The 16,119-nt window shown below is 39.9% G+C and overlaps 1 protein-coding gene across 1 annotated transcript in view; it reads left to right on the plus strand.

The window, feature by feature from the left end:
• The window catches only part of col25a1 (collagen type XXV alpha 1 chain), a 231,415-nt gene continuing 215,296 nt past the window's right edge, over positions 1-16,119 (plus strand). The window contains exon 1 of the mRNA XM_078396380.1: positions 1-133. Coding sequence (XP_078252506.1) covers positions 1-133 — 133 coding nt within the window. The remainder of the gene's footprint in view (positions 134-16,119) is intronic.

Here is a 16,119-nt window from a genome sequence, read left to right on the forward strand (position 1 = left end):
ATGGATCTACTGGCACTGTCATTGAAAGCACATGTTTCTGGACTTCTGCGAAGCAGATCATTTGATCCTTTCAAGGGTTCAAAGAATCCTTTGAATATGATCATCCATGGCAATGGTGGACAGAATGGAAGAGGTAATATTGACCATCACAGTGTTTTGAATTCTTACTAGCTCTGATGAAAGCTCGTTGGCCTAAACCATTAACTTTATTTTCAATGGATGCTGCCTGACCTGCAGAGTATTTCTACTTCCATTTTAGATTTCCAGGCATCTGTAGTTGTTTTGCTTCAAGAACATGTTAGTGTGCAGGTTCTGATTAATTATTCTCTGAATGCATTCAAGAGAGAGCTGGATAGAGCTCTTGAGGATAGCGGAGTCAGGGGGTATGGGGAGAAGGCAGGAACGGGGTATTGATTGAGAATGATCAGCCATGATCACATTGAATGGCGGTGCTGGTTCGAAGGGCCGAATGGCCTCCTCCTGCACCTATTGTCTATTGTCTATTGTCTATAATTATAATTGTTGGTAAATAAATGGAAATATCAACTTGTTGAGGCCAGTATTGCAGATGGTAGGATACGATGTTTAGTACTTGTGTCAAGGTGCCCTTATACAACATTGGTTCCTGATCTTGGGGCTTGATTCCAGGTGTTGATGTCCAGGATCATTTGCTCACACTGCCTTCTGAGATTTATTTGGAGTACATTGGTTTGTGAATAAAGGACCCTTTGCTTCCTCTGCTTCCTTGCCCTCGAATGCATCCAGTAGCATTCACTCTCTCCCATGATGGATTGTCCAGCCTCACTTTGTAGGGTCACTGAATTTTCAATAATTTGCCGAGTTCCATAGATGCATTTTAAAACTTTTATTCGAACACAATGGTTATATGACACCAAAGCCAAGCATTAAAATATCCGCAGACCTTAACTAAAAAACTGAACCTGAACTAACAAAATAAAGAAACTATGGAACTGTAACTAAAGGACTGAAGACTGAAAATGACTAGCAGCCGAAAGATATTCAACTAACATTCTTACAGAACAGAATATAGAATACACTGCTGAAAAACAAGCTTCCTTATCTATAATAGAGCGATTGATGCCCTTTGAATACGGCCATCCAGGATGAAGGCCGCAGGGTTAAATTCCTGGCTGACTCCTCTGTATTTCACAGACACACAGCTTTAGCAGCCCCTTGTCTTATTAGAAACAACAATCCTGGAAGACTCATACTTTGTAATGTGCAAGCTCCCACACTGTGGAAAGCCTGCATCACCTGCTCCAGCCCCAGGTTGCTTCCCTCCAACAGGTGCATGTACGACCAAGCAGTGCCAGCGGGCATTAGCTGGTGCTAGATGGTGCTGCTGGATGCTTCATCTGTGGCCAATGAGCAACATGGTTACTGCTGGGTGGATGTTACTATCACGATTAGCTGGCAGCTTGAAGATAGTGTGCTTTACTCTGGATATCTGCAGGTCAATAGTGCACCAGAGTCCCAACCCTAGTTTTTGGGTGGGTTTGACCCTCACCTGGTTCTTCCACATAAAAGGCTTCAGGCAAAAATAGTTTTTGATTCTTGTTCTCATAAGGTGAGAGGGGAAAGATTTATAGTGAGGAGAAAAAAACAACCTTGAGGAGAAACATTTTCACACAAAGGGTGGTGAATGTTTGGAATGAGCTGCCAGACGAGTGTGAAGAAGGGTCTCGACCCAAAATGTCCTTTTCTCCAGAGATGCTGCCTGACCCACTGAGTTACTCCAGCATTTTGTGTCAATCTACCAGAGGGAGCAGGTACTGTCACAGCATTTAAAAGACAATTAGACAGGTACATGGATATGAAGGGTTGGAAGGATATGGGGCAATTGGGAGCAGGTGGAACTAGTGTAGATGGGGCGCCTTGGTCAGCATGGGAAAGGTAGGCCAAAAGCCTGTTTCCATGCTATATGACTATATGTCTCTATGACTCTATTTGCAAGGCAGTGTGAGCAATGCAGACTTTCACTAACCTGGCCTCACTGCTGCTGTCAGACTACAACTTAGTCCAAACTCCATGTGGGGCTTAGTGCACTCCTCTAAAAGAAAATTCCAGACAATATCAAAGGCTCATTCCCAATGCCGCCAGAAATGTTGAAGTAGCATTTCAATTTCTCTCTCCTGGAGCTAAGGTAAACCATAAAATATGATAAAAAGCTGGAGCCCTCTCTCCCTCTGTCAATAAGCTTGAAATATTAGTTCCCATTTGCGGCACTTTGATAATGTCCAGCAGGGACAACAGCTATAGTGCCTTGAAAACGAAAGTAATTGAAAAAATGTGCAGATGCCACCTCACAGAGTGTAAGGTTTAATGAGGAGTGTTTTTATAAGCTGAAATTGAAAGGCATACTGCCTTGTAGTGATGAAAGGTGAGTTCCGAGGGGTCAGGTGACTGCGCCTCTTCCCGTCCCCCGCCTTGAGCAACAAGAAGTAAGAGGGTAAGTTTAGTTTGGTTTAGAGATGCAGCACTGAAACAAGCCCATCAGCCCACCGAGTCCACACCGACCAGCGATCCCCGCACATTACCACTATTCTACACACAATAGGGACAATTTACACTTATACCAAGTGTACAAACCCAAGCCAATTAACCTACATCCTGTACGTCTTTGGAGTGTGGGAGGAAACCAAAGGTCTCGGAGAAAACCCACGCGGTCATGGGGAAAACGTACAAACTCTGTACAGACAGCATCTGTTGGGATCGAACCCGGGTCTTGCAAGCGCTGTAAGGCAGCAACTCTACCACTGTGCCACCGTGCCAAGGTTAAAAATAAATCAAATTTTGCCATCAAGATGAAGTCAAGCACATTCGCTACCTTGAGGGTTAAATCGCTGCTTCTGAACAAAAGCACTTTCAATTATTGTTGGCCTGGCCTCAATTTGGATATGTCTAGCAGGGAAACAGAATATTCAGGTCAACTGTCTGGTACTTGCTATTGAGTTTCAACACCAAAATGTGTAATTGGCTGTTATCTGCATTAGAAAATAACACAGATCAAAAACTTTTTTGCATTTCTTTAGATTTGTTCTATTTCAAGTTAAGGAGGAAAAAACACCACCGCAGGTTTGATATCATTGCTTAAAGATCCTAAAGTTAAACACAAGCTCTATTATTTTTCTGTGAAAGCAAACACAAAAAAATGGCAATCAAACAAACTGCAGATGCTGAAAATCTGAAATCAAAACAATAGACAATAGACAATAGGTGCATGAGTAGGCCATTCGGCCCTTCGAGCCAGCACCGCCATTGAATGTGATCATGGCTGATCATTCTCAATCAGTACCCCGTTCCTGCCTTCTCCCCATACCCCCTGACTCCGCTATCCTTAAGAGCTCTATCTAGCTCTCTCTTGAATGCATTCAGAGAATTGGCCTCAACTGCCTTCTGAGGCAGAGAATTCCACAGATTCACAACTCTCTGACTGAAAAAGATTTTCCACATTTCCGTTCTAAATGGCCTACCCCTTATTCTTAAACAGTGGCCCCTGGTTCTATACTCCCCCAACATTGGGAACATGTTTCCTGCCTCTAACGTGTCCAACCCCTTAATAATCTTATACATTTCGATAAGATCCCCTCTCATCCTTCTAAATTCCAGTGTATACAAGCCTAGTCGCTCCAGTCTTTCAACATATGACAGTCCCGCCATTCTGGGAATTAACCTAGTAAACCTACGCTGCACGCCCTCAGCGTAAAACAGAGGACACTACTCAAGAGGATGGGTCAGAGCAACAGTTAACTTTTCAAGTCTGGGACCCTTCATCAGAACTGGGAAACAAGTTATTCTAGATAGCAGCAAAGATGGAAGAGGACCATGGGTAGAACAAAGTGAACTCTCATCCCCACCCTTTCAACAATTCAAAAGGATCATTATTTAGCGGCACCAAATTCTCCAACTTTAGATAATTCACCCTTTTGTCTCAGAACTGGTCATTTTTGTCTGGCATTCTTTCTTTTTCTTTTCCTTTCATTTGTATAATTTGTGCTGTCGCCATGCAGCCTGATTATACTTTATCACACAGAGGTTACAACCTAAGCAACACATTATACAGGGAAAGGCAGTGGCGAGTGGAGTGCCGCAAGGCTCGGTGTTGGGGCCGCAACTGTTTACCATATACATTAATGATTTGGAAGAGGGAATTAGAAGCAACACTAGCAAGTTTGCAGATGACACAAAGCTGGGTGGCAGTGTAAACTGTGAAGAGGATGTTAGGAGGTTGCAGGGTTGCAGGGTGACCTGAACAGGTTGAGTGAGTGGGCAGATGAGTGGCAGATGCAGTATAATGAGGTTATCCACTTTGGTGGCAGAAACAAGGAGGCAGATTATTATCTCAATGGATATAAGAAAATAACTGCAGATGCTGGTACAAATCGATTTATTCACAAAATGCTGGAGTAACTCAGCAGGTCAGGCAGCATCTCGGGAGAGAAGGAATGGAGTTAGGTTAGGTAAGGGGGAGGTGCAGCGAGACCTGGGTGTCCTTGTACACCAGTCACTGAAAGTTGGCGTGCAGGTACAGCAGGCAGTGAAGAAAGCTAATGGAATGTTGGCCTTCATAACAAGAAGATTTCAGTACAGGAGTAAAGAGGTTCTTCTGCAGTTGTATAGGGCCCTGGTAAGACCACATCTGGAGTATTGTGTACAGCTTAGTTCTAATTTGAGGAAGGACATCCTTGTAATTGAGGCAATGCAGCGTAGGTTCACGAGATTGATCCCTGGGATGGTGGGACTGACATATGAGGAAAGATTGAAAAGACTAGGGTTGTATTCACTGGAGTTTAGAAGGATGAGAGGGGATCTTATAGAAACATATAAAATTATAAAAGGACTGGACAAGCTAGATGCAGGAAAAATGTTCCCAATGTTGGGCGAGTCCAGAACCAAGGGCCACAGTCTTAGAATAAAGGGGAGGCCATTTAAAACTGAGGTGAGAATGAACTTTTTCACCCAGAGAGTTGTGAATTTGTGGAATTCTCTGCCACAGAGGGCAGTGGAAGCCAAATCACTGGATGGATTTAAGAGAGAGTTAGATAGAGCTCTAGGGGCTAGTGGAATCAAGGGATATGGAGAGAAGACAGGCACGGGTTATTGATTGGGAACAATCAGCCATGATCACAATGAATAGCGGTGCTGGCTCGAAGGGCCGAATGGCCTCCTCCTGCACCTATTTTCTATGTTTCTCTATTTCTATGAACCGAACTGTCCTTTGACAGCCGCATTATTTCACCCTATCTGAGAATTTCCCTTTGTTCCACCCTTGCCTTTCCCCACTTGCAGATGAGGTGCAGCAAAATTGCAAGCTCAAGACTAAAGCTTCCCCCACCATTAGACTTAAGACTTTAGAGATACAGAGTGGAAACAGGTCCTTTGGCCCACTGAGTCCACGCTGACCAGCGATCATCCCATACACTACAGAATGAGGAAGGGTCTCGACCCAAAAAGTCACCCATTCCCTCTCTCCTAGATGCTGCCTGACCTGCTGAGTTACTCCAGCATTTTGTGATACCCCATACACTAGCACTATCCTGCACACTAGGGATAATTTACAACTTTTACTTAAGCCAATTAATTTACAAACCTGTTGTCTTTGGAGTGTGGGTGGAAACCGGAGTACCTAGAGGAAACCCACATGGTCACTTGGAGAGTGTACAAACTCCGTACAGACAGCACCCATAGTCAGGGTTGAACCCGGGTCTCTGGCACTGTAAGGTAGCAACTCTACTGCTGTGCTACTGTGCCGCCCCTCCCCAACTTCTCTGTTACATGGATTATTCTTTCAGTTCCGATAACAAGTCCCCGATCAGTTCCCTTCAGAATTTGCCTTTTTAGCTTTGTGTACTTTAACTTCATAAAGCTCTCTGTACCTGACCCTTCTGGTGTACCTTAGACATGATGATGTCTCTCCTTATTCTTCCAAATTATCTCTTGTACACTCCGTGCTAACATTTCTACTGTTACATGCTTACCCGTTTCACAGTCCAGACAATGCTCAACTGAAGTCTGCTTCTTTTCTTCTCATTCAAAAAACAAGTTGCAACAGGTCAGACAGTCTCTGTTGATGAAAAAGGATAGTCAGTGTTTTGGTTCGAGACCCCGCATCAAGATGGAGGTCATAAAGTGGAGATGGTACAACAGTAAAACTATTATTCCTGAGGCTCGGTTTCCACACCTCTACATTCAGAGTCTGTCGCCTACCTCTTTCCCTCACTAGATGCTGACTGACATGCTGAGTTCTCTTATGTAACTTGATTTTTGTTCCAAATTCCAGCATCTGCATCCTCAAAGTTTATCATTTTTTTCAACGTTTTGCCTCATCTGCAAACTTTGAAATCATTCACTCATCCACGATTGACTAATTCATTGCTATATACCAACAGAGAGCGATGGTTGTAATACGGATCACTGACCACACTACCTCACACTTCCTTCCAGTCTGAAAACATCTGTTCACCATTATTCGCTGCTTTCTGGACATTAGTCAATTTTGTAACCATGGTTTTTGTCTTTCTAATCTCATTTGCAGAGATTTCACATTTTCAATCCTTCAGTTTCATTAACGTCTCGTAAATTGTGAGGAGAAACAGGATTTTTTTTCCTCGAAAAGAGGAAAATGTGGCTCTTGTGTTACCTCAGTCCAGTCGAGAGTAGCTGAGCCAACACTGGGAGAATCTAGAGTTCACTGCTTGACCTGAAGCATTGAATGTTAGTCGTGGCCTTTAAAACAAACACTTCTTTTCTCTCGCGCAACAGCTGGAAAAATGATTGAGAAATTTGCATGTTGGACTTGATGCAGACAAAAGACAAATGTAGGATAGAGCAGACATTTCTTCATCGTGCTTTTCTTTAAATCAGCTGTAATAACATCATTAGATTCAGTAATTCTGGAACTCTGTTCTGATTGAGTACTCAGTATTTTTATTGGAAACTACCTGATATTTAACCATCCACTCCCTGGCACCTTTGTCTTTCAGCTTTCATGGTGTGATGATAACTTTGCGTAAATGCCCACCAAAGTAGATCCAAAAGCTAGAAACACGGTGATGGAAAGAGAATACACAGGTTCATGTAGTGATAGAAAAGATAATCAGGAAGTCTAATTGAAAAATGACTATTTATACAGTGTTAGATTAGAGGTGGGTGCAGAAATTATGCCATATCTATGATACAAGGTCAGTTTATTGTCACATGTACCAATTAAGGTAGAGTGAAATTCAAATTGGGTCATTCTTAGTCACGTGTGTGACCAAAAATGTGAAAATTTGTTGAATACATCTCCTCATTCTGAAAGCATTACAGGTATATTGTTTTGTACTGTATATATGACTTATATATGTCAAAGTTTATCAAGTGAAATTTTTATATGTTATGCTGACAATGTTTGTTTAGGGTCAGAGGTCAAATATGCCTGGTCACATGTCTAATTGCTCACTGTATCTCCATGATCAGGGGTACTGGCCTTTTAGAGAGAGACAGTGCTGGAGTAACTCCGCAGGTCAGGCAGCATCTCTGGAGAAAAAGGATGGGTGACCTTTCGGGTCAGGGCCCTTCTTCAGACTGGCCTTTTAAATCATACATGGAACACATGGAGGTTTTTTCTTACAGAAAAATAACCCAGTGGAAATTGATTATATTCAAACATGCCTGCATAAACAGGAGCCAAAGAGTCATTACCCTAAAGGTAATGGGTTCTCGAATGTGTAGTGCATTCACAAATCTTTTGTTTCCCAACATTAAAAAATGACCAGAAATTGTGCAGATTATAAATTTGAAAGTCTGTAATTCTGCACATCACCCCATTGAAGCCCTGCATCAGGACTGCAATCTGGGTGCCTTCTTAGACTACATACTGTGTGATTAGTTTGTTTTGTGGTCCAATTGATTCAGTCAAAGTTATTAAACACACCAAATCTCACCTTTGAACTTGCATGGAAAATTGTGTTGCCTCTGGAAAATTGTGTGACCTCCATCTTGAGAGTCAATGCTCAGGAAATTTGTTCAAATGCAACTACAAATTTAACCAGTTTATAGTCACAGAACTTATAAGGATATTGCCAGGACTTGAGGGCCTGAGCTAAAGGGAGAGGTTGGGCTGGCTAGGACTGTATTTCTTGGGATGTAGGAGGATGACAGGTGATCTTATAGAGGTGTATAAGATCATGAGAGGAATAGACAGGGTGAATGCACAAAATCTTTTATCCAGAGTAGGAGAATCAAGAACCAGAGGTTTAAGGTGAGAGTGGAAAGATTGAATAGGAAACTGAGGGGCAACTTTTTCACACAGAACAAACTTCCAGAGGAAATAATTAAGGGGGAAACTATAACAACATTTAAAAGACATTTGGGCGGATAAATGGATAGAAAAAGTTTAGAAGGATATGGGCCAAACACAGGCATGTAGTAGATGGGGTACCTTGGTCGGCATGGGCAAGCTGGGCTGAAAGGCCTGTTTCTGTGCTGTATGACTCTAATGATAACCTAGGACAGAGTAACAAAGTAGAATTTAAAAAAAACATGGGTGAGATAAACTCAAATTACTTTTATGGCAGTAACAGAAGCAAAGCATCACATGCATGTGAATTAGAAACACTAAAATGAAAATCAAAAAACTGCAGATGAATACTTTAACACCCAGGAAATAAAATGTAAGTCTAAAGCCAAGATGGTGAATCAAAGGAAATTATGTGGTGATTTCTTCAGAGGAAAGATTTCCAGACCAAGAAGCCACTGAGCTATTATACCTGCTCAATATGTGAACAATTGAGAAGTGGACTTACATAATGCTTATAACATCAGTGGCAATGGCAGGAACCAGAACAACTTCAAGACAAAAGGATCTTTAAATGGTCCGTGCATTGACATGGCAGATTGCTGAGTCATGGGTAAGATATACGTACTTGAATAAGTTCAGCCAAGTACCACTAATGGAGAGCACAATGAATGAAAATCAAAACAAAACTGAGGTCAAGAAGCAGGGAAAGCTGGACACACTCAGTGGATAGGACAGTGCTTGTAGAATGAGAAACAGAGTTTTGTTTCAGGTTGAGTCCTGTCAAATGGTCACAGTTTTGAAACATTAACTCCGTTTCTCTTTCCCCTGATGCATCTTGAGCATTTCTTGTTTTTATTATTCAAGAGTGCGGCAATCTTGAATATTTATTCAGTTGAGGTATCAAAAACTTTCAGCTATCTGACAGCAGATGGACCTTCAGCTTCCACAGCTAATTGTACTCATTCACTGACATTTATGAACAAAGATTAGCTCTGGAAATTGATACTAGATGGGAAAGGGGTGATCAGCTTGCCTGTATAGGTACTAATAGTCACAAGTAAGAAAGAAGAAAATCCTTAAATATTGAGTATTCAGGTGGCTACACATAGTTAATTTGGGGCTTAAAGTAGATGTAAATACATACAGTAGCAATCAAACAAATAACAAGTGGAAGCAATCATGAAGGCAAATGTTGCCAAATTTAGAACCTATTGAGTTAGAAAGGAACTGCAGATGCTGGTTTATACCAAAGATAGACACAAAGTGCAGGAGTAACTCAGCGGGTCAGGCAGCATCCCTGGAGAAAAAGGATGCATGATGTTTCGGGTCAGGACCCTTCACAACTCGAAACATCACGCATCCTTTTTCTCCAGAGATGTTGCCTGACCCGCTGAGTTACTCCAGCACTTTGTGTCTATCTTAGATCCTATTGAGGCTGATGTATTGTCAAAGATTTTTGTCTAGATCTTGCAACTACTGACTAGCTCTAGTGCAACTGACACAATGTGAGTTACCAATGAAAGGAGATAAATCAAGTTAGTCTGCAGAACAGCAAACGCCATGCAAAAATTATGTACGAAGAGTGTGGGAAGTAAATCTTTGTAGTTCACTTCAGCACGGAAGTTGGAATTTGGGTGTAACGCTTTGAATTATGGATTGGAAGCCATTATCAACAATGGAGTGTTGTAACAAATAAATTGAGAAGATTAATTTTTAGAAGAAATTCACAGTGGACATCCTGATATTGTGAACAAGAATACAATAGCCACAGGATTGTTTTTTGGAAGATTAAATAGATATTTTGAAGAACCTGTAGGCAAGTTTACTTTCTGTCAAGATTACACAATGAATGTGGGTACACCTTTTCAGGGTTGGAAATGTTTAATGAGACATTTTGAAAGAGTGGAGTTTGATCACTGTGAGGTGGGAAATGATAACATCTTTATACTCGAAACACGCTGGGAGCAGTTTTACAGCAAAGAATTAAGATGCATTTTCCCATTTCATGGTCATTAGAAAATCTCTCTCAGATAAGGGGGACAAGTTTTATTTATTTCCATATGTGAAATAGTTTAGTATTAAACATACAGATTTTTAATCACATCATCCAATGTCAAATGGTATGCCCGAGAGACGAGTAAAATTATCAAAAAAACATTAGAGAATTCATTATATTTTTAGGGGTGCTTATGTTTAGCAATGAGACATCAGTGAGAAAACTTTTTGCTAAACCATACGACAATCCTACATTCAACAAGAGGTTTATACTCCTATTGAGTTTCCAGATTTGCAGAATACTCAGAAAGCAATGAAACTTGAAGTGCAGCCAAATCTTGAGATGGAAACAAAGTTATAATTCAAGTCATGGAGAGAAACAAATGAATCAACATAAATTTGTCATTTGAAATAGGTTGTTGGAGTGGCAATTAAAGAAGATGGTACAATGAGATATCTTGTGAAAATTAGAAATAAAGTCCTAAACGCACACTCAAGCAACCTACTTCCAGCAAGAAATATAAATGAAAATGTTGACAGAGACACAAGGAACTGTAGATGTTGGAATCTTGGGGAAAACGCAAAATGCTGGAGTTACTCAGTGGGTCGGACAGCATCTGTAGAGGGAATGGACAAGCAACGTTTCAGGTCCAAAATCCTTCTTCAGGCTGATTCAGACTGTTCAATCTTAAAAAGCGTCCCATCCTGAAACATTGTCTGTTCATCTCCCCATAGATGCTGCGATTCTCCAACACTTTGTATTTCGTAAAAGAAAATATTGAAGGGTTATTGTGATTTATTTATCATTGTATTCCTGAATTTAATCTAGTAAAAAATGACCCAGGACTCCACCGAATTCAGACCAGAAATGAAAGTACTTGGGGAGGGTGTGGTTTGGGTGGGAAGGGATGAGTTGCAGTCTGCATTGTGAATATAAGCAGATTTAGCAGACTGTGGTGACACATCTCCTCCCAGCTGCAGTCTGCCTCCATTTGATGCCTAATTCAAAACCAATGTGATGGATTTTATTATTTCACTTTGCTGATGTTCCTCCTGCTGACTTAAAAAGGAGGTGAAAACAGCAGTGTTGGCAACAGAGTAGATTTATTATTTGCAGGGAACACTAATTTCCCACTTCCCTATTGTAGGTGAAAAATCATCCCTGACACTTGCTTATTATTTCAGAAACTCACACAAACACTTACTGATAATTGAAAATGTGTAGGAATCTCTTCCATTTGAAATAATGAGATAAAGTACTTCCTGCACTTGTGTGTGTATTAGGAAAATTACAATCTATTTTTGTGGAAAAGTATGTTTTTTGTCAAATGCTCACCAGGAATAACGATATAAAAAATGTTTTTTCAAAAAATTCAAAATATTCCAAAAAATATGATGACCTATTTTAGTGGAAGCATTAATGTATTTAAAGTAATTGAGTCAATGTCCATGTTTAGTAATGGTTTTCATGAGCATCATTTCAACACATGTTTGTTCATAAATATTAACAATTGTAATTTCTTAGGTTATAGCCTCATATAAATAGGAGAATGGCTTTGTAAAACATTATAACCATTTTTTGGAGTAATTCATTCTTATTTGGACCTACTGGGCTCCACAGTAGAGAGCTGAATTCAAATTATGCCGGTGGTAAGGAACACCACCGAATGTTTTGGTAATGAACAAAATATGGAAGTTTGCAGCTTTTCTTTTGTCTCTGAGCCTTCTACTTTTGAAATGATATTTAAATTGTTGCTGTTCTCCTGACTAAAGATGCTTTTTGTCTTTTGCTTTACAGGACCTCCCGTAAGTACACTTGCTATCTGGTGTCCGATGAAAGTCATCAAGATAAGACCTTTTCTTATTATTTTAACAAGAGGAAAATTATGCAGGGACTCATTAACATACCGGCAAAGCTATTTAATTATCTGCAATTGGAGATATAAATGAATCATTCATATTTTTTTAACCCAGGTTTAATTTTAAATCACCTGGAATCAGCATGGCATAAGGTTCCTTAAATGGTTTAAGGTCGAAGGTTTCTTAAAGGTTTCTTCCTATTTCAAGTATGACTTTCAACACGAGTCCAGTGCAATATGGCCAATTAAACTTCCAGTGGTATTGCTATGTAAATATTTTGTTAATTTAATTTATTCTGTCAATTTTCATGAACCAAATTTAGAGGAACTGATTTATGGAGGATTCTGGTATTGTAATGTCAATATTTAACAATTTTGGCTGTTTTGTGTGGAAAATGTCTCTCCTCACAGGTGAAAGAAAGGTAACTTGTTACAAGAGGTTTGCAAAAAATATGAATTGTGTTACGTTTTCTGCACCTCAGAAGATATGTTCAATTTGCCGATGCTTGTTAAATTTGCAATTGTCTTTTTGACGAGTCCCAGCACAGTTCTTAACAATGCCGAGTTTTAAGATTGCCTCTCAGACAAAAGATTTTTATTTTTCAGTAACTCAAAAAAGTAAATGTTTTTTTAAAAACATACCTTTCTGATTTTGTGAGAAATAACAAACAGAAAAAAAATCTTCCTCGACTCGTCCCTCACGTGGCTGTCACCATCACAGAGCAACCAACAACGCTATTGTTATTCATCGACTGTAAAATTATGGTGTCATCAAGTCAAAGAAATACGTTTTCTGCCGAGGTGAACAAATTGCCCTTCCTCCTCAATCCATTCTATAATTGGCCATGTTGAGACAATGCACAGTAATCAAAATAAACATTGTTCTACAAATTCGAAGCACAAGAACCTTAGTGTGGGAACTTTCATTAGCAGTGAATGGTTTCAATGCATTAATAGAAAACCAACCAGTTCAGATGTAGTGGACGGCATTAATTCTATGTGTCTGCACTGAAAGTCTTGAATGCAACGTGTTACCTTATACAATTTGAAGTAAGACTGTGATACCCAACCATGACCTCATGTTTCCTAGCAAGAGATTACCACTAAGTGCCTATTCAAATGAGTCAATGCTACTGTTTAAGATTTTTTTCTATTGTTTTTGTAACTCGTTGTCTTGACAAGTCCCTGGCATAATCTCACATGATCACAAGCGTAGAAAATTGTGTAAAAGAAGAGGTAATGCCAAAAATAACAATACCTTGGGAATACAAACTTCAGATGGCCTCAGAAACTGAGACTGTAAAGCCGGGGAGATTAAATTGGAAGTTCAAGTAAAATAAAGAAAGAAAAAGCTGTACTCTCAAATTTGCCCTGAAGGATGTAGAAAGGTAAATATCAGCAACTAAGTAAATCAGTTTGTAATAATGCAGACCAATATTAATAACAAAAATGTTCTGATGTTTACTGCAAAATAGTAGTAAGTGCATTTGTATTTGAAGCAATTAAATAACAAATGCATTCATGTTTATAGCAATATAAAGAACAATTTATATTCAGATTACATTTATTTGATCATTATTTATCTTATATATTGGGGCAGCATGGTGGCGCAGCGGTAGAGTTGCTGCCTTCCAGTGCCAGAGACCCAGGTTTGATTCTGACAACGGGTGCTGTTTGTACGTTCTCCTCATGACCACATCGGTTTTCTCCGGGTGCTCCGGTTTCCTCCCACACTCAAAGACCTACAGGTTTGTAGGTTGAATTAGCTTCGGTAAAAATAGTAAATTGTTCTTGGTATTTGGATAGTGCGAATGTACGGGAATCGCTGGTCATCGTGGACTCGGTGGAACGAAGGGCCTGTTTCCATGCTGTATCTCTAAACTAAATTGAACTATTCCCCCATACAGATCACTACTTTTGTTAAAAGATAAGTTTCTAACTGTTCACTCGATTTACAATCTTCTCTCTTATTCTGGGATGGATAAGAAAATCAAATTCTGAAGTCTAAGAATTCTGAAAAGATATACCTTAAATTAGAAGTCAAGAGGTTTGCATATTATTATATAGTTGGTTGAGAATTCTATAAATAATTAGCAGAAGAAGGAGGTCGATAACAAATAGATTGCAGTGGTGATGAGAATGGACAGAAGTATTATCCTCAGTTCAGATGGTTTTAAGTTCTGTGGAAGTTCTTTCATATTTGGTCAGAATTTTCCAGATCATTCCAAACATCCAGAAAATTGAAAATTAAGCATGGTCTTTTTGTTGCTTAGGAAGTCTTCCCAACATTATTGCAAGAAACAAGGAGGCATTTTGCAGCTATTGTTACTGTAGTTCAATAATGTGCCAATGACTCAGTAATATTATTCGTCGAACAGTATAAAACACCAGGTAGTATTAAAGTCAAAGCTCCCAAATTCCTCCTCTGCACTTTGACAGAAAATCTTTGGCTGTTGGCTGCTCATACATTTTCTCAACCTTTCTGCTGATATAACAAAAAAGGAAAAAAAAGCAACAAAGATTCCAGACATTGGTTAAATAATAGGTCCAGTGTGGCTGCTAAGGAAAAAAAAAAGGTTTTATTCAATAATTTAAAAGATCCATGTGGAAAAATAACAGCTGAAAGATATAAAATACAAATATTCAATAATCTAAGAATCATGTGATGAGTTGATCTGTGATGCTTCTATAACATACAAGAAAACGTCCACTTATGGAGCATCTTTTGTGATGTAGGACATTCTAAAAGGTTTCCCGAACAGGAGTATGGTGAGATATTGTCTAAAAAACATTGAGGCCCTGTGCGTTTGTAGCATCAGTGATGGATATGTACAGCATATTGTACCTATCTTATAGCATGCAGAATTCATAATTCTGTTTTGGATGCTGTTTTACCTTAATACCAGGACTGATTTGCATTGATATTAATTCTAATTGAGTTGGCTAACTGAAACATTACCTGCTGCCTCATATTGTAAAGTAATGAACAGTATTCTATCTCACCGGAGAAGCTATGCTGGGTCTATTTTAGATATCCTACTGCTTTCAGGGCTTGTAACACAGATGCTACTCGCAGTGACATGAAATCTGTTGATACCAATATGTGGGGTAAGGTAACAAGGTAGGGAAAAATAGCAGCCAAATAAATCTGGATAACGTAGAGATGAGAAGGTTTTAATATATATCAGTATAAAGCAATTTCCAGCTATGCATGTTTCCTCTAGCAAAGATGGACATTGGGTTTCTACAAAACACTTTGACATTTGAATATTAAGTCAGTGGGAACCCATTACCATCAAGGTTTCTAAGGCATTTTTTCAAAGCACAGAATAACATTAAAGTATTTGGCTTGGATTATCATCTGCCATGGGAGCAAAGTGATGCGACCCTGCTTGTGCCCTGCTGGGTAGCCACTGCCGTTTCTACATGGGTCTCCTGCAAAGAGCGGCAGGAGAGCATCGTTCAGTGTCATGAAACATATTCCTGTCATTTGGCTGCTGGTTTGAAAAGCCGACAGTGTGTGAAAGCTGCAAGATGTGAGTCTGGGAACTGTAGATGCGGTAAGTGTCTGAGGATCATGTGGAACATTTAAATATTGGCTGTGAATGCAGACTGAGGGAGATTATCAGTGGGTTTGATTTGGGAAGCAGACCGTTGAGCAGTTCATGTAGGTACGTAGTAGGGTGGGTTGCACCTTTGAAAACTCAAATGTTGACATTGACTCATCAGTAAAATAATTTAAAATGAATTCATGAAAATCATTGAATTTCTTGCGGGGCAATGTCCAAGTCATTGGGTCTGGATTCCTGGTACACACAGCCACAACAGTTTCCAGGCAGAACACTTGTAGAGTCACAGGGAAGGAGGTACAGCACAGGATCAGGCCCTTCAGCCCACCATGTCCAGACTGACCACAAACCACCTGGCACTCACCCATGGTATGCCTGGATAGCACACAAAACT

This window comes from Rhinoraja longicauda, chromosome 1, assembly GCF_053455715.1.
Source record: "Rhinoraja longicauda isolate Sanriku21f chromosome 1, sRhiLon1.1, whole genome shotgun sequence".
Taxonomy (NCBI): domain Eukaryota; kingdom Metazoa; phylum Chordata; class Chondrichthyes; order Rajiformes; family Arhynchobatidae; genus Rhinoraja; species Rhinoraja longicauda.